The sequence below is a fragment of the Sus scrofa genome, chromosome 11, assembly GCF_000003025.6.
Source record: "Sus scrofa isolate TJ Tabasco breed Duroc chromosome 11, Sscrofa11.1, whole genome shotgun sequence".
NCBI lineage: Eukaryota > Metazoa > Chordata > Mammalia > Artiodactyla > Suidae > Sus > Sus scrofa.
Genome location: NC_010453.5, coordinates 5,442,487 through 5,460,365, shown reverse-complemented (window position 1 = coordinate 5,460,365; position 17,879 = coordinate 5,442,487). Strand labels below are relative to the sequence as shown.

Sequence of the window (17,879 nt, the reverse complement as noted above, 5' to 3'; positions counted from 1 at the left end):
GAGCCTTGAGACAATGAATTTCTGTTGTTCAAACCAGTCAGTCTTGGCAGTACTTTGTTACAGCAGCCTTAACAAACTTATACCTTGTGTGTTGCTGAGAATTCTAAGGAGGTGGTTACTTTGACATCTTAGACAAAACCAGTTATCCCAAAATTCTGCCCTCAGAGTTTTGCAGTTCACCTGTGTGCCACCAAAATTTTGCCTCTTGGACACAATTCTCAGGGTTATGCTGTGGTTAATCTCATTTAAACAGGTTAGTCAAATGACAGTAAAGAGTAGCTGCTGATGTCTAAGGGAGGATAGTTATCCTGCACATTCTGGATGATGTCATTAATCCATCATTTAAAAGTCTTTCCCCCAAAAGTCTTTTTTTTTTTTTTTTAAGCCTGTAGCACACAGAAGTTCCCGGGTCAGGGATCAAACCTGAGCCACAGCAGCGACCTGAGCCACTGCAATGACACTGCCAGATCGTTAACCTGGCTGCACGACTAGGCAATTCCACACACAGAAAATATTTTAAAACAATAATTTTTTTTTTTTAAGGGCCACACCTGTAGCATGTGGAAGTTCCCAGGCTAGGAGTCAAATTGTAGCTACAGCTGCTGGCCTACACCACAGCCACAGCAACACAAGATCTGAGCTGAGTCTTCGACCTAGACCACAGCTCATGGCACTGCCAGATCCTTAAACCATTGAGCGAAGCCAGGGATTGAACCTGCAACCTCATGGATCCTAGTTGGGTTTGTTAACCACTGAGCCATGACAGAAACCCCTAAAACAATAATAACAAAGATTAAATCATTTTCTTAATGAGTCTACATATTTTTTCAGTTAGCTTAAAGTGAAAAAGTATACAGAATGAAAAGGACCCAAATAAAATCTTCACATTGCAGATTGGGTGATACATGTTAGTTTTCTTTTAGCCTATAGGTCATTCCTCCACTTCTCTCTTCTCTTTTCTTTTTTTTTTTTTAATTTTTTTAGGAAACCGGGTTATTCTATAAAGTTTTCTAGGGCCTGGAATTTCCTCATTGTATCCTTACATCATTGTTAACCTGGTTCCATGGTCTCATGTGTCTCATAAATTGGTAGTTGAATCCAAGGTTTTAATTAGATTCAATATTTTTTGTTTAGATAAGACTTCTTCACAAGCAGAAATGTGTGTGAAACTGGCTTTTAAGTTTTCTTTTAGCATGAAATACGTCATACTTACAGCAGTCTATAAAAATGATATATTTTCAAGACTAATAAAATGAACATCCAGCACCCATCACAAAGGTTCAAAATACCCATCACAAAGGTATTGCCAGCACCTTCTCTAATGAAATCTCTTCTCTCCTCACCCCATCCTAGGGGGTAAGTACCTTTCTGACTTGTGTGACAGTTTTTCCTTCACTTTCTTTATACCTTTTAGAATGATGTCCTAAAAGGCACAATGAACTTCTTTGCAGAACAGATACTGACTCACAGACTTTGAAAAACTTACAGTTTCCAAATGAGACAAGTTGGGGGGTGGGGGGATGCTCTGAGGGTTTGGGATGGACGTGGTGTCAAATTTGGTTGTGATGATTGTTGTACACTTGTAAATGTAATAAAATTCATGAAGTAATAAATAAAAAGAGTGGTGTCCTAAAGAGAATATTTTGGTTTGCTTTTATGTGCGTCTATCATTCTATGAGCAGCTCCTTTTCCCCCTCAACCTTGTGTTTTTGAGGTTCATTCATGCTATTTCCGGTAACTGGAGCGCATTCCTGTTCACTGCTACTTAGTATTTCATTATATGAATAGACTCCAGTTTATCTTTTTGTTAGTGGACATTTCGACTGTTGCCAGTTTTTTTGACATTACCAACAGTAATGCTAGGAACATTCTCGCTCGTGGCTCCCGGCGCACACGTGCAGATTTTCTCTAAGGTGTCTATGTATGTCCAGGGGTGAAACTGCTGGGCTAGGGCATACAGATGTTCAACTCCAGTAAGTGATGGCAAATTGTTGCCCAGAGTGTTTATACCAATTTAGAATCCCACTAGCAGTGGGTAAAAGCTACCCATTGATCCGAATTCTTGCTAATGCTTGGTATTGCCAGATTTTGCCAATTGGTGGGATCAAATTCTCTATTAATAATAGATGTGTAGGAGGTCCCATCGTGGCGCAGCGGAAACGAATCCGACTAGAAACCACGAGGTTGTGTGTTCGATCCCTGGCCTTGCTCAGCGGGTTAAGGATCCAGTGTTGCTGTGAGCTGTGGTGTGGGCTGGGGACTACAGCTCCAATTAAACCCCTAGCCTGAGAACCTCCATATGTCGCAGGTGGGGCCCTAAAAAGACCAAAAAATAATAATAATAATAGATGTGTAAAAGTGTACTATATAATTGATATTTCAAATGAATTCACAGGAATCCTATTCAAATATTCCTTCTGCTTGTCCCTTATGTTCATGAAAACATAATACTCTGTATTTCCACATTAAGGCATTTGGCCTATCGGTTCACACTGAAAATACGTGACAATTTTTGAAGGAGGAGAATTTTTGTGTGATTTCAGGGCTGGAAAAATGTTCCTGAGATGAAGGACCTCTTACTCATACTTTGGTAGCAGCTAAGCCCAACTGGTAGTAAGACTTGATACAAATGTAGCCTTTGTATGGCAAGACCCCCCCACACACCATTCAACCCAGAACAAATGTACTCTTCTTTCTTCTGCTTCTCCTTTCACCTCATTCCTCCTGATTGCTTCTTGCCATGAGCTCTGGAACCAATATTTTATAGGAGGGTGTGCATAGACCAGCTGTGCAATCTAGGGCTCCAGATAATGTAGGGCTACTTCCCTCAGAGTGCAGGAAAATGAATTAGGTATCACATCAGATAGGAGTGGCGGCACGCTTCCGGGAATTACAGGCATAACCTGACCATTTAAATGTTAGCCTACACTGCATACTCCCAAAGAGGTCAGTCTATACAATTTACTATCTCTAGAATTATCTGCTCCACCAATTACCAGGGAGAGTCAAGGGTGCAGAGAAACCATTCGTATTTCTCCCCTCTTCCCACCTCTTCTCACAGAACTTTCTGCCTTGTGTCTAAGATTCTTTGAAAAAGCATCATCTTCCTGATTTTCTGCCCTTGAATAGTCTTCCACCCAAGCTGATATGGTGCAAATTGTGATCGTCAGTTTCCTTTAAAGCTGTCATCAAGCTATGAGTAAAAGGTAATGCCTTGGATCTTGGCCACTGCAAGGCTTGCTAGCCCATTTTTCTTCCCATCACCAGCCTGCTCCTTGCTTTTATTTGTTCAGGTTTCACCTAATGGCTTTCGAGTTGACCTAAGTTAGGTGCTTAAATTTTTTTTTTAACTTTTAATTGTGGTAAAATTCACATAACATAAAATTGACCATCTTAACCATTTTTAAAAGCACAGTCGTATTAAGTGCATGCACATGCTTTGTGCATCCCATCTCCAGAACTCTCTCCATCTGGCAAAACTGAAACTCTGGACCCACCAAACAACTCTCCATTCCCCTCTCGCCAGTGCCCCATCCCAAACCAACCATCCTACTTTCTGTCTCTGAATTTGCCTGCTCCAGGTAACTCATACAAGTACATCCCATCGCCCGTGTTTTTGTGATGGGCGTATTGCACCTAACGCGTCCTCAAGGTTCATCCATGTCGTGGCGTGTGTCAGAATTTCCTTCCTTTTCAAGGCGGAATAATAGCTCAGTTGTATGTTCACACATTTGTTTAGCCACTCGCCTGATTTTTTATCCACTCATTTGTGGATGGACATGCGGGCTGCTTCCGCCTCTTGGTCATTGCGAAAAATGTTCTTAGGAACATATATGTACAAGACATCTTTGCACCACCTTGCTTTCAATTCCTTTGGGTATGTTCCAGAAGTGGATCGGCTGGATCATATGATATTCCTATTCCTAATTTTCGAAGAAACTGCCGCACTGTTTTCCACCGTGGCTGCGCCCCTGGAAGACACTTCCACAGTTTCTACGATGCCCTGGGGAGAAAATTATCCTCCTATAGACGACAGCTGAGGGAACGGATTGCATGGCCAAGACTGCACATTGTCAATTACCATGCTTGTTTAGAACATGATTAAAATAATTAAAAGCATGGAATTCCTACAACCTGGAGACACATTATCAACCTTTTTAGTTCACTCTGCTCACTTACAGGTGAGTAAACTGAAAAGACAAGTGGCTTGGGAAGGTCAAGGGCTGGCGGAGGGAAGAATCAGAGCTGGCATCCAGGGCTTTCCAATCTTCAACTTACTGCAAAGAAAACAACTTCGACTTGAAATATTATGCTACGAAGAACAAGAATTATGGTGTGGATAATTCAAATATACCCTGGGCTGCACTGTGTGTATTGCTTTTGTTTCTATGGCTGGGTTTTCCTATGGCTGATGCTTCGCCTCCCAGATTGCCTTGGTTGACATTGAAACGGAGCCCGTTTTGCGTGCTGTCGCTGTGGACCAGGTCCCGGGCATCCTAGGAGATGGAGGGGGAGACAAAGAAAACCAGTCCTCTGCTCCCCTGCGCGCCGGCCAGAGGCGCCCGTTTGGGGCGCGGACGTAGCCCCCATCCCGCGGCCTCAAAGCCCCCAGCGCGCGAGGAGGACGGCGGCTGGCTCCTTGCTGTCCCCACGCTGCGGGAACCCAAGGAGAGGGTTCCGGGACTCCCGGGGGCCAAGCGGCTCCTGCCTTGCCTCCTCCCCAGCCGGAGCCGCGGAGCCCCTGCGTCTTCCCCGGCGGGACCGCGCCCAGTCTCCCCCGCCACAGTCGGGGAGCCCCGGGCGCCGCGGAGCGCGGGCTGCGGACCACGGCGGGCACGTGGGCTCGGCCGCAGCGCTGCGCCAGGCACCGGCGCCCGGCACAGCCCCTGACGGTGGGGAGAGGGATCCTCCCCCCCTTCTACTTTGCACCAGTCCGAGGGAATTTGCGGTCGGTGACGCGCATCCTTAAGCGAGCCACCTGCAGCGCGGGGCGCGCCGCGGAGGGCGGCATCGCAGGGCTGGGCCGGCGCGGCCTGGGGACCCCGGGCTCAGGAGGCCATGCCGGCGTTGGCGCGCCTCGGCGGCCGGCTGCCGCTGCTCGGTAAGGCCCCGCGCGAGCCCCCGCAGCCCCCGGCGCGGCCCCCGGCCCCCACCCCGCGCGAGGACCGGGCGCGCGCCTCCTCCGTCCCCGCCGCCGCGCGCCTCCCCGGCCGGCTCCTTCCCTCGCGCCCGCGCCCCTCCCCTCTTTCGCGCCCTCCCGCCTCGCCCGGAACTCGCCCGCCGCCCGGGCCGGGCCCACCCGCGTCCTGCTCCCCCTCCTCTCCCGTGGCCGCTCCCGCTGGGGCCGCGGTCCCCACCTGCCGCCCCGACTCCGCCGGCGGCCTCGCCGAAGCGCCGCCCGGGGCCGGGGCCGCCCCGCCCGCTCGGGCCGCGCGCCCGTGTCGGGGGCAGGCCGCCCGGGTCTGCGGCCCCGAGCCGGGCGCCCGGTGGCAGGGACCTCGCCTGAAGCGACCCCGGCTCGCGTAGACGCCTGGGTGGCGTCTTTAACTCTTCTTTTGAGGTTTGGATTTAGGGGGCGAACTCTGATGGGAAAATGCGCCCGCCCTCTCCCCCAAAGCGAGTCATCTCGGGTAACGACCCCCACCCCGCCGAATTTCGGTTGATTCAATGAATAGTTACTTTGGAAATAATATGCAGTCGCGATGTACGTCTTCAAAAAATACTAGCTGTCCTCTCCTCCTGTACTCGATTTTTATCCTAGCGTTAAACCCCAAGGGGGTTCTCAAGGACTCAGCTGACTGTTCCCGAATAATCTGGGTAGCATAGTTACTGGGGGGAAAAAAATTCATCCCCAGTACATCTAATTCATCCATTTGGAAAGATGAGAGGGTTGATTTGCGTTTAGGGTGAAGGAGACAGTGTTTGGGGAGCCAGGAAGCCTCGGGTCCCTGTCCTAGTTCTGCAACCTTTTGGGACCATCACTCGCTCACTGCCCCCCACCCCCACCCCCACCCCGGCGTCCTCCTCTGTCCGGTGAGCGAGTCCGGGCTGTGTCCCCTCCAGCTCCAAAATTCCAGCTTCTAACTTGAAGCCTCTGTGGTACATAGAGAAAATATTTGCAGTATTGACGGGCAGGAACTATTTTGTTTCAGAGAATTCAGGATTATGGATTTAAAAAAGGTAACATAAGGAGGGAGAGGAATGGAAACACATCTTGCATTTCCTGAACATCTTTGTTAATTGGTAAATGTGTACATTTCAAGTGTATAGGACAATATGTTTTTCAGTCTATTACGAAAAGTTAGCTTCCTGCTATGTCTGACATCAAGTAGTAAGTGAATTTTTCAGTAGCATACAAAGGATTTCTAAAAGTATAAGCATGGGTACATGTAACTATATTTAAGCTGCTTTGAATTATTTTCTATATAGGGATAATCCTAGAAATTCCTACATCTCTCTCCAGATCTTTCTAAATGAGGCGTAATTTGCATACAGCAAACACACACACATCTTAATAATCCAACTCCATTAGTTTTTGTATATGTAGGTACCTACCTCACCATTATGGAGTCAAGACATAGAGCAATTCTAACTCTGCCCTCTCTCAGCTTATACCCCCCAGAGGCAGCCACTATTCTGACTTCCAATTCCCCAGTTTTGCCTGTTGTTCGAACTTCATGTCAACCAAACCATCATTATGTACTTTCTCCATCTCCTTTCACTCAATATTGCGATGATGGTACAACCTTGTTCTTCGTAACAGTGTTTTGTTTGGTTTTGTTGTCTGCTTGGTGCTATTCCTTAGTGTGAATAGCCTGTACAATTCACTTCTCCACATTCCGTTGTTGAAGAATGCTTTGGTTGTCTCCAATTTTGTGTAATGAGGAATCACACGGCTCTGTCTATTCTTTTCCCTGTTTCGGAGGGACACAAACACCCATTTCGCTTTGGATGACACCCTGGAGTCGAATTCCTGGAGTATAATTCAGCTGGGTAGATACTGTCACACAGTTTTCCAAAGTGGTGCTACCAGTTTATTCCCACTGGCAGCGTGTGGGATCCGAAGGTCCCCACATCTTTGCCAAGACTTGGTATTGCAGAGTTTCTTGGATAGAGAAGCATAGAGCGAGAGAGGTTTAAAAATGAGGACTTTAAATGTTTAAAAGCTTTAAATTCGTCCAACTCTAGGATGCTATCCCCATTTCTTTTATATCATAAGCACTACCTTTCATGACTAATGAGGAGGCTTTCGAAGTGGTATTTAAGGAATGGAGGCATATACTCCATGGCCTTAACAGTATTATGTGCTGATAGTGGCTAGGAGGGGGTGAGTTCAATATTTCAGTAACTGTGATACTACCTTTTACCTTAGTGTCAGAAAATTCATACTCAGAGCTGTGACCTGCACGTTTTAGTTACTGTCTTTTGCCCTTGTTGCTTATCTTACTTTGTCTTCTTGTGAACTGCTGGCCTAAGGGACAGGGGGAGTGGGGATGATTCAGAAGGAGGTGGAGTGTAAGGATGCTCGGCAAAGATTGATTTGGATGGGACGGGACACCAGACCTGGTGACCTGTTGTTAAGGTCCCTTTGATCCTCCAAGTCTCCTTCTAATTGTTGCCTTTAGATTGGCTGTTCATTTCTTCTTGGGTGCTTCACATGGATCTATAGTAAATTATCTTCCTGAGTTTCATGGTGAACTACTTGGCTCATTTTTTTTTTTTTAATAACCAAAAAATGCACTCTCATTAACTCTTAATCATCACTAAAGATTTTGTGGGTGTTGTTGAAGTCTTGTGTTGTTTCACTGAAAAACAGTCAGGCAATGAGATATCAAAAGTGAAGGAGGAAGACCTATTTATATTCCAGGGAAGAGTTCACGCAGGAAAGAGGGAGTTCCCTGGTGGCTCAGCAGGTTGCGGTTCCGATGGGTTTGATCCTTGGTCCAAGAACTTCTGCCCACCACAGGTGTCGCCAAAAAATATATATATATATATATATTTTTTTACAAACTTTTTTATTCCATACCTATTTCAGTGCTAGACACGTAGGGTACAAAGATGAAAAAGATGGGGATGGGGGAACTTACGTGTAAATAGTTAATTCCATTCTCTTTTTAAAATGCATGGTCATCGCCTTTCTCCAAGAAAACATTTCAGCACAGAGCTTGCTTTCAGAGAGTTAGAGCTTCCAGCACAGTTATCATGATCACTAAATATCTGCAGATGGAAAATAGCATGTTTCTGTAAAGGAAGCTTCCACCAGGTCAGAATAGGAATCTTAGGCTTTTTGTCCCCTAAAACAACTTAAACATGGATATACTGTATTTAATGGTTATGAGAATGGAACTGCTCTTTCATTTAAAATAAATGGACTGTTCCGGAGTGAAATATGGCTGGATTTTTTGTTTGGGGTTTTTTTTGGGGGGGGGGGAGGTTAGGTCCTAGGAAGAAGTAATTTTCCAAAAGTTTCTTTGAACAAATTTATTGACTGCATTTTACTCCCCAGAGAATATTCGTGCTCAGTGGCGAAGCCCACAGGATGGCTCAGCTTCATGGCTTTCTCCGCAATTCTTCTTATTCCTCTCCTCCTGTCATTCTCTATGGAAACTCAAAAGCAATGTGACAAGGAGCCCTATCATTCACTGTTCGAGATTGCAATCTTGCCGAGTCCCCAAAGAGCCACCAGATGTTGCCTTCATGTTGGGGTCAAGATTCTGATTTGGCAAAAAGCAAATCATGTCGAAACTATTGTGTTTGATCCTTTTTCTCGATTTTGAAAGGGACCTGGCAGGGAACAGGAGTAAGAATCTGGAGAGGGGAAAGTGACAGGCTGAAGATGAGCTCGGCCCACTTTGTAACTTGCCTAGCTTGGTCTTGCCACAGTGCTCGCTCCCGTACTCCCTCCGAAATGGCAAAGTCTTGTGAGTCTCACAGTAGATGGTTTGTCTGCATAGAGCTTTTGGTTTTCATCAGATGACTCTGTGATCTGAATGTTTTTCCGTCATGATTTCCAAAACAGCCTTAGCCACTTCTCGGGGAGCCACAGTAACGTGGCCGATGGCTTTTATGTCTTTTGGGGGGTCTATGAGCTTTACGCCTCTGCCTTTTAATTCCCTTCAGTTGATGCCTTCTATGGCTAGATCATCCTTGTGATAATGAAAGCTTTTGTGGAACTCACTGAGGATCGTTAATTTGAATCACGCAATTCTGTTCCATGGATACCAACACATGTAGAGGAAATTTAAAAATAATATAAAGTACACACACAGTGTTCTCTTGTGGCTAGAGGAATTGCATAAGATCCTAAAAGAGGAACTATTGTTATTTTTTAGGTTAAACAGTAAAAGTATTTTTTCCCCGCAGTCATTGTAAGTCAATCAGTAGCCAAGAATCCTCCATAAAATTGTGTACAGACTACTCTAAAACAGGATATTGTCATCCTTTCTTTAAACCATTGTGTGTTGGTGATAAACGGTCCACTGAATTCCGTCTTCAACTGCTTTGCCCTTTGAGTTATGATTTTCTGAATCTTAGGGACGGCGTCCTTGGAGGCCGTGCAGGTGGATGTGTTGAGACTAGCAACACAGGAAACGTGAGTTCTTTCTTCTGTCAGGGACTGTCTCTGCATTTAAGTTCCTCCTTTGTGAAGAGGAATTAGGCAGTATCTCATTCCTTCATCAGGGAATTAATACCTGTCACGCACAGCGGGCATTCCTCGCGAGGCAGGTGCTTTGCGAAGAGAGGGACACATCAGGTCCGAAGAAATCCTCAAGGTTTAGAGTCCCCGGATTTTCCTCCTTCCCGTCTTAGACACTGTGGCGCACCGTCTAGTCCAGGGGCTGTGTTAGGTGTCACATCGTCCCAGGTCCTGCTCAGTCTTTGGTTGGGGGTGTCGATGGGAAAGGGTGGGCCGTGTGATTTGAGGGCACTGAGGTGGAGCCTTGAATGCAGACTGAGAAAAGAAGGCACAGCCTCCAAGCGGAGGTGATGCCAAAGCCGTGAACAGAAAGATGAGTAAGAGTCGATGGGGAAAGGGAATGATAAGGACATGCCAGGCAAACAGGACAGCGGAGAAAAAGGTCCCGAGGTCAGAAACACAGAGTAGACAGAAATGATAATTCCATCTTGGGCTTCGGAGGCCCAGGGAATAAGGTCTGTAGGAAGGGGAACCCTCATTGAAAAGATTCCAACTCAAGAGTTCCCCTGTGGCTCATCAACCCCACATGGTGTCCATGAGGATGTGGGTTTGATCCCTGGCCTCACTCAGTGGGGTAAGGATCTTGCATTGCTGTGAGCTGTGGTGTCTGTCGCAGATGTGGCTCAGATCCCCTGTTGCTGTAGCCACGGTGTAGGCCTCAGCTGCAGCTCCAGTTCAGCCCCTGGTCCAGGAACGTTCATGTGCCTCGAGTCTCCATTAAAAAAAAAAAAGTTCTAACTTAGAAAATTGAAGCCTGTTAATGGATATCTTAAAAAAAAAAATTCAGGGTTGCCAGAGGCTCCGTGATGTGTAAGGAGTGTTTTAATGCTGTCATAAAGGACTTGGACTTCATGGTGTGGACTAGGAGACCCGGGATGGAGTTCAGGGGATCCGTTGCATCTTTCAGCGTGTGTGTGTCTGTGTGTGGTGTGTGTAGGTAGGTAGGCTAATGGCTTTCGTCAGATTTTCAGCGGGGTCCGAGGCTCAGGAAGGGTAAGGACCCTTGCTGGAGATTGTTGAGGGCCTCGGGGGAGAAGAGTGACATATGCTCTGATGTGTATTTGAGAAAGAGAGTTTGGGAATCTGCATAGAGAATGAGTGTCCGATAGAACCACTGCAGGGAGGCCTGCCAGGCAGCTGTTGGCAGTCGTCCAGGCCCGAGGGGATGAGGACTGGAATTGGGGCAGTGGTTACAGAGCTGCCGAGCCGCGGAGAGATGTGGGGATTATCGGGAGGTTAAAATGCCAAGGCCGGGTCGTTGCCTGCATGATGGAAAGTGGGGGGGGGAGTCGAAAATGACCTCTGTGTTTCTGGCTTTGGTGACAGTGGTTGCATCGGCCCTGAGTAGGGGGAGGGGGAGATTTAGGAGGAAAAAGGGGGAGTTGGGCTTGAGTTTGAGGTTCCTGGGGGCCTCCCAGATATAGGGCCATACATGCAGGAGCAAATAGACGGTGGTTAAAATCATGCGAATTTACGAAGAAAGAGCATAGAATGAGTAAGGAGGATGAGAGCTCCCGGTTTTATGGAAAAACACCCCCCTGCGTGTCTGCTTCCTACTCACAGCGCCACCCTCACTGGCCACTCGCAGGACTTCCGGCCACCATGTGGGGTGGGAGGAACCCCACACAGAGCGATTCTTGGATGTCCTACGATTTAACTCGGTTCTTACCCTCTCTACCCAGAGATAGTGGCAGATCCCACAGGCTCAGGGTTCAGACCCAGCCTGACTCCCTGCAGATGTCTGTCTCTGGTTCAAGTTGCAACCTGGACAGGCTGTAAAGCGAAGGTCTCCAAGACGCCTTCCTCGAGTCTGATTACTTCACTAGAGTAGCTCCCAAACCCAGGGAAACATTTTACCTTCTAGATTACCTGTTTCTGACGAAAGGATCTCCCTCAGCAACAGGCAGGCGGAAGAAGTGCGGAGGGCAAGGGGTGTGGGAAGGGCCCGGAACTTCCAAGCCCTGTCCAGGCACCTCCTGTTCACCACCCCAGAAGCTCACCAGATCTCCCAGTTCAAGAATGTTTATAGGGGTTCCCGTCATGGCTCAGCAGTAACAAACCGGACTAGTATCCATGAGGGTTCGGGTTTGATCCCTGGCCTCACTCAGTGGCTTAAGGATCCGGTGTTGCCATGAGCTGTGGTGTAGTTTAGACACAGCTCGGATCTGGTGTGGCTGTGGCTGTGGCTGTGGCTGGCAGCTACAGTTCTGATTCTACCCCTAGCCTGGGAACTTCCATGTGCCGTGGGTACAGACCTAAAAAGCAAAAAAAAAAAAAAAAAAAAAAAAAATTTAGGCTTTAATTGGCACACACACACATACCGTTTGCCGGAGATTCAGCCCCACCCTCCAATCTCTTGACCTCCCCTGAGGCTGCGGAAGGGCCCCACCCTAAGCCACCTTGTTGGCAGAAACTCCAGGGTGCCCAGAACCGCCTGTTATGAAGAACAACAGATACTCCCATCCCTCAGGAAGTTCCAAAGATTTTAGGAGCTTCGTGCCAGGAATCCCAACCAAGACCAAATATACTTATCATACCACACCAGTCTACTGCCCTCTTTTACCAGATGAGGAAATTTGGGCCCGATTTTAGGGTTATCCCAGCAGATGACTCTCCAAGCAGAACTTGGAGCTCTGGTCTCCATGTCTTACCCAGTTCTCTGCGGCACAGGGGACGTGACTTGGAGGATTTGACAGTGACATGGCCTGGGTTGGTTTTATAATGTCTGAATCCATCACTCTTTTCGTGGAGTATATTTTCCTTTTACCTAAAATTTTACTTTAGATCAATGCCAAATTATTTTTTCTCCATCTAATGCCCCCCCCCCGCCCCCGCTACCCCTTAAGGAACTCTTCCAATTCTAAAGCTGCTCAGAATGTGTTTGGAACTGGACTCTTGGAAGTGCCACCAGGGTTTGGTAATGGATTCTCAGAAAGTACCTTAATATCAGTGGTGACAAATTTTTCCTTGGATTTTTTTAAAAGTTGAATTTATCGAAGTACAATTTTCATATAGCAAATTTTACGCTATTAAGTGTGTGGTTTCATGAGATTAACCAACGCATACAGTCACACAACTACCACCACTATCAAGTCATAGAACATTGGTGCTCCTGTCGTGGCTCAGCAGAAACCAATCTGACGAGCATCCCTGAGGATCTTTAACCCCCTGAGCAAGGCCAGGGATCGAATCTTCTAGTTTCTGGCAGTTATGAATAAAGCCACTATAAATATTTGAATGGAATTTCTGGTGTGAGCTTAGGTGTCCATTTCTCTTGAGTAGATATCTTAGGAGTGGTGTCGTATCGCTGGACTGTATGCTAAGTGAATAGGCAGCTTTATGAGAAACTGCCAGTTGTTTTCAAAGCACTTGCACAGTTGCTCAACATCATCGTCATCTTTTGGTATGGTCAGTTTTTTGATTTTTTTAACCTTTCTAACTGGTGTAGTAATATGTCCTTTTGTTCTTAATTTGCAGTCCCCTAATGACTAATGATGTTGATCACCTTTTTGTGTACTTAATTGCTATGCTACATTTTGTTTGGTGAATTGTCTCCAAAATCTTTTGCCTATGTTTTGAAAATATTTTCTCCCATTCTTTGGCTTTTCTTTTCTCTTTCTTTCTTTTTTTTCTTTTTCTTTTTTTTTTCCACACTCGTGGCATGCAAAAGTTTCCAGGCCAGGGACTGAATTCAAGCCACAACACTGGTAACAACAAATCCTTAACTGCTAGACCACTAGGGAACTCCCGTCTTTTTTTAATGTCTTTTGAAGAACAGAAGTTATATTAATTTTGATGAAGTCTGCTAGTGGAAGAAAATTGGCCTTATTCTAAACACTACTCTGGTCCCACCTAACCAAGCTTTTTAAGCAAAACTTAATGGGAACAAGTGTATACACTGAACTTGACCACATCCCAGAAAAAAGTTCAAGGATATTAAACAGAATACAAAAACATCTGATGCCAGGTAAAATTCACAGGGTCTTGCATCTCATTTCAAATCTGCAGACAAATGGTAAAAATTTAACCTTTAATAATGGGAAAACTCAAACATCAAAAAGGGACCTCAAAATGGCACAGAATATAGAATTAGTAGACAAGAACATTAAAATAGTTGTTATGCTTATATTCCATATGTTCCTGAACCTAGAGGAAAGCTTTTACATGTTAAATGGGGAAATAATAAGTATGAAAAAATCGCATATATTAAATTTCTAGAGGTAAAAACTACAATTACACTGGATGGGATTAATAGCAGATTAGATACTGTAGAAGAAAATATTAGTGAACTTGAAGACACAGTGATAGAAATTATTCAAAATGAACAGAGAAAAAAGACTAATGTGAAATGAACAGGGAGTTCCTGTTGTGCCTCAGTAATGAACCCAACTAGTACCCATGAGGACATGGGTTCAATTTCTGGCCTTGCTCAGTGGGTTAAAGATCTGGTGTTGCCATGAGGTGTGAGGTAGGTTGCAGACTCGACTTGGATCTGGCGTTGCTGTGACTGTGGCATAGACAGGCAGCTGCAGCTCTAATTTGACCCCTAGCCTGGGAACTTCCATATGCTGTGGGTGTGACCCTAAAAAAAATTAAAATGAACAGAATCAGTGAGCTACAATGAGGACTTCAGTTGGCAAATATACATCTAAGTCTGCTGTGTGAATGTGTCTGTTTTCTCTGGATGCATTTAAGATTTTCTCTATCATTGTTTTTAAACAATTTGATTATAATGTACCTTTCATAGTATTCTTCCTGAGTCATGTGTTTGGGTTTCATTTGGCTTCTAGGATCTGTGGATTTATCATTAGCATCAGATTTGGAAAAATTTTCTCCATTATTTCATCAAATTTTTTTCATCAAATACTTTAGATTATGGTCTAAAAAACAAGCTCCAATAAAGTTGAAAAGATTCAAGACATACAAAGTATATCCTATGAGTACAGTGGTATTAAGTTAGAAAGTAATAATAGGAAGATAACCGTAAAATCCTCAAATATTTGGAAATCAAATAACACATCTCTAATCTATGAGTCAAAGAAGAAAACAAAAGATAAATGAAAATGTGTATTGAACCAAGTGAAAAAGTAAATACAATATATAAGAGTTTCTGGGGAGTTCCAGTTCTGGTGCAGCAGAAACAAGTCATCTGACTAGTATCTATGAAGATGTGGGTTTGATCCTTGGCCTTGCTCAATGGGTCGGGGATCCACCATTGCCTTGAGGTGTGGTATAGGTGCAGCTTGGATCCCACGTTGCTATGGCTGTGGTGTAGGCTGGCAGTTACAGTTCTGATTCTATCCCTAGTCTGGGAATTTCCATATGCCCTGAGTGTGGCACTAAAAAAAAAGAATTTCTGGGATGTCCCTCAAATAGTACTTAAGAAATTTATAGCATTAAATTATTGATTTATTTTATTTTTATTTTTATTTTTTTTGTCCTTTTAGGGCTGCACCCATGGCACATGGAGATTCCCAGGCTAGGAGGTGAATTACAGTTGCAGCTGCCAGCCTACACCACAGCCACAGCCATGCCAGATCCGAGCCACGTCTGCAACCTATGCCACAGCTCACAGCAACGTCAGATCCTTAACCCACTGAGCGAGGCCAGGGATTGAACCCAAGTCCTCGTGGATGCTAGTCGATTCGTTAACCACTGAGCAACGACAGGAACTCCCTAAATTATTAATTTTAAATGATTATTAGTATTAAATTGTAGTGCTACAAATTACTAGAAACAAAAAGATCTTAAATCAATTGTCTCAAATTTAAGCATACACAAGAGGGTAAAAATAACAATTTAAACCCCATGTAAATAAAAGAAAGGAAGGAAACATCAGAGTTCAAATCAACGAAATAGAAAAAAAATGGAGAAAAATCACTGTAACCAAGAGCAATGAAGATAAATAAAACTGCTAAACCTCTAGCAAAACTGATCAGGAAAAAAAAAGAGAAGACGCAAATTTCTAATATTCAGAATAAGAGAGATAACATCACTATAGGATCTATAGATATTAAAGAGATAATATGGAAATATCATTAACAACTTTATGTCTATATTTTGATAACTTAAATTTAATGGGAAAAATTCCTTACAAGATACATTCTGTCAAAGCTTATCCAGGAGTTCCTGTCGTGACTCAGTGGTTAACGAATCCGACTAGGAACCATGAGGTTGCGGGTTCGATCCCTGGCCTTGCTCAGTTGGTTAAGGATCCGGCATTGCCATGAGCTGTGATGTAGGTTGCAGACGTGGCTCGGATCCCACATTGCTGTGGTTCTGGTGTAGGCCAGTGGCTATAGCTCTGATTGGACCCCTAGCCTGGGAACCTCCATATGCTGTGGGTGTGGCTCCATAAGACAGAGACCAAAAAAAAAAAAAAAAAAAACCCAAAACTAAAGCTTATCCAAGAAAAATTGATAACCTAAATGATGCTATGTCTGTTAAAGAAATTGAATTTGTGGTTAAAAATATTCCCACAATGAAAACTATTAGAGCAAATGGCTTCACAGATGGATCTACCTAAGTTTATTTTTTAAAACTTTTAAAAATTATTTTTAATTGCATTTATTTATTTATTTTTTTTTCTTTTTTGGCCACCCCACAGTATATGGAGTTCCCCATCCAGGGATCAGATCCCAGCTTCCGTTATAACCTGTGCCCCAGCTGCAGCAATGCCAGATCCTTAATCCATTGTGCCAGGCTGGGGGCTCTACCTAATTTTATTTTATTTTATTTTTTATTTTTTTTTTTTTGTCTTTTTGCTATTTTTTTGGGCCGCTCCCTCGGCATATGGAGGTTCCCAGGCTAGGGGTCTCATCGGAGCTGTAGTCTCCGGCCTACGCCAGAGCCACAGCAACTCGGGATCTGAGCCATGTCTGCAACCTACACCACAGCTCACGGCAACGCCGGATCGTTAACCCACTGAGCAAGGGCAGGGAGCGAACCCGCAACCTCATGGTTCCTAGTCGGATTCGTTAACCACTGCGCCACGACGGGAACTCCTCTACCTAATTTTAAAGAAGAAATTATACCAACTCTGCCTGTATTCTTCCAAACGAACAGTTTAAGAGCAGATGTTACTTCTCAATACATTCTTTAAGGCCAGCTTTACTATGACACCCAAACCAAAGATATTAGAAGTAGAAAACAAAAAGAAACCTGTAGCCCAATAATTGCCATGAATATAAATGCAGAAATTCTTAACAACACTTTAACAAATTGAATTCAACTATATTTACAAAAGATAATGTATCATGTCCAAGTGGGGTTTGTTCTAGGAAGGCAAGAATATTTGCAAATGAATCAACATAGTCACAGAATAAAAAAGAAAGGGTGCTACAAAACAAAACCAAAAACCTGTATGATCATCTCAATAGATGCAGAACAAGCATTTGACAAAATTCAACATCCATTCCTGATAAAATTTCCAGCAAACTAGGAATAAAAGTGATTCTCCTCAACCTAGTAAAAGCATCTATGAAAAGATTTAGCTAACATCATACCTAATTTCAAATGACTAAATATTTTCTCCTAAAATCAGAGATAAGAAAGGATGTCCAGGAGTTCCCAGTGCAGCCAGTGGTAACAAACACAGCTAGTATCCATGAGGACATGGGTTCAATCCCTGGCCCCACTCAGTGGGTTAAGGAGCTGGCATTGCTGTGAGCTGTGGCATAGGCTGGCAGCTGCAGCTCCAATTCATCCCCTAGCCTGGGAACTTCCATATGCTGGGGGTGCAGCCCTAAAATCCAAAAAAAAGGATATCTGTTCTCATTTCTTTTCAACATTGTACTGGAGATTCTAGCCAGTGTAATAAGGCAAGGAAAAGAAATGAAAGGCATCCACATTGGAAGATAAGAAGTTTATCTATTTACAGATGACTTAATCGCCTATGAGTAAAATTTTATGGAACCTACAAAAAAAGGCAACTATAACTAATAAGTTCTGTAAGTTTGCAGGTTACCAGTTCAGTGTAGAAAAATCAACTGTGATTTTATAACAATCAGAAATTGAAGTAAAAATACAGAACAACATAAAATATGAAATAGGGGGTGTTCCTGTCATGCTTCAGCAGAAACGAATCTGACTTTATCTATGAGGATGCAGATTCAAAATCTGGCCTCTCTCAGTGGGTTAAGCATCCAGCGTTGCTGTGAGCTGTGGTGTAGGTCACAGAAGC

At 44.5% G+C, this 17,879-nt stretch overlaps 1 protein-coding gene across 1 annotated transcript in view; it reads left to right on the top strand.

The window, feature by feature from the left end:
- The window catches only part of FLT3 (fms related tyrosine kinase 3), an 84,965-nt gene continuing 72,012 nt past the window's right edge, over window positions 4,927-17,879 (top strand). Inside the window, exon 1 of the mRNA XM_021065521.1 lies at window positions 4,927-5,101. Coding sequence (XP_020921180.1) covers window positions 5,059-5,101 — 43 coding nt within the window. The 5' untranslated portion in view covers window positions 4,927-5,058. The remainder of the gene's footprint in view (window positions 5,102-17,879) is intronic.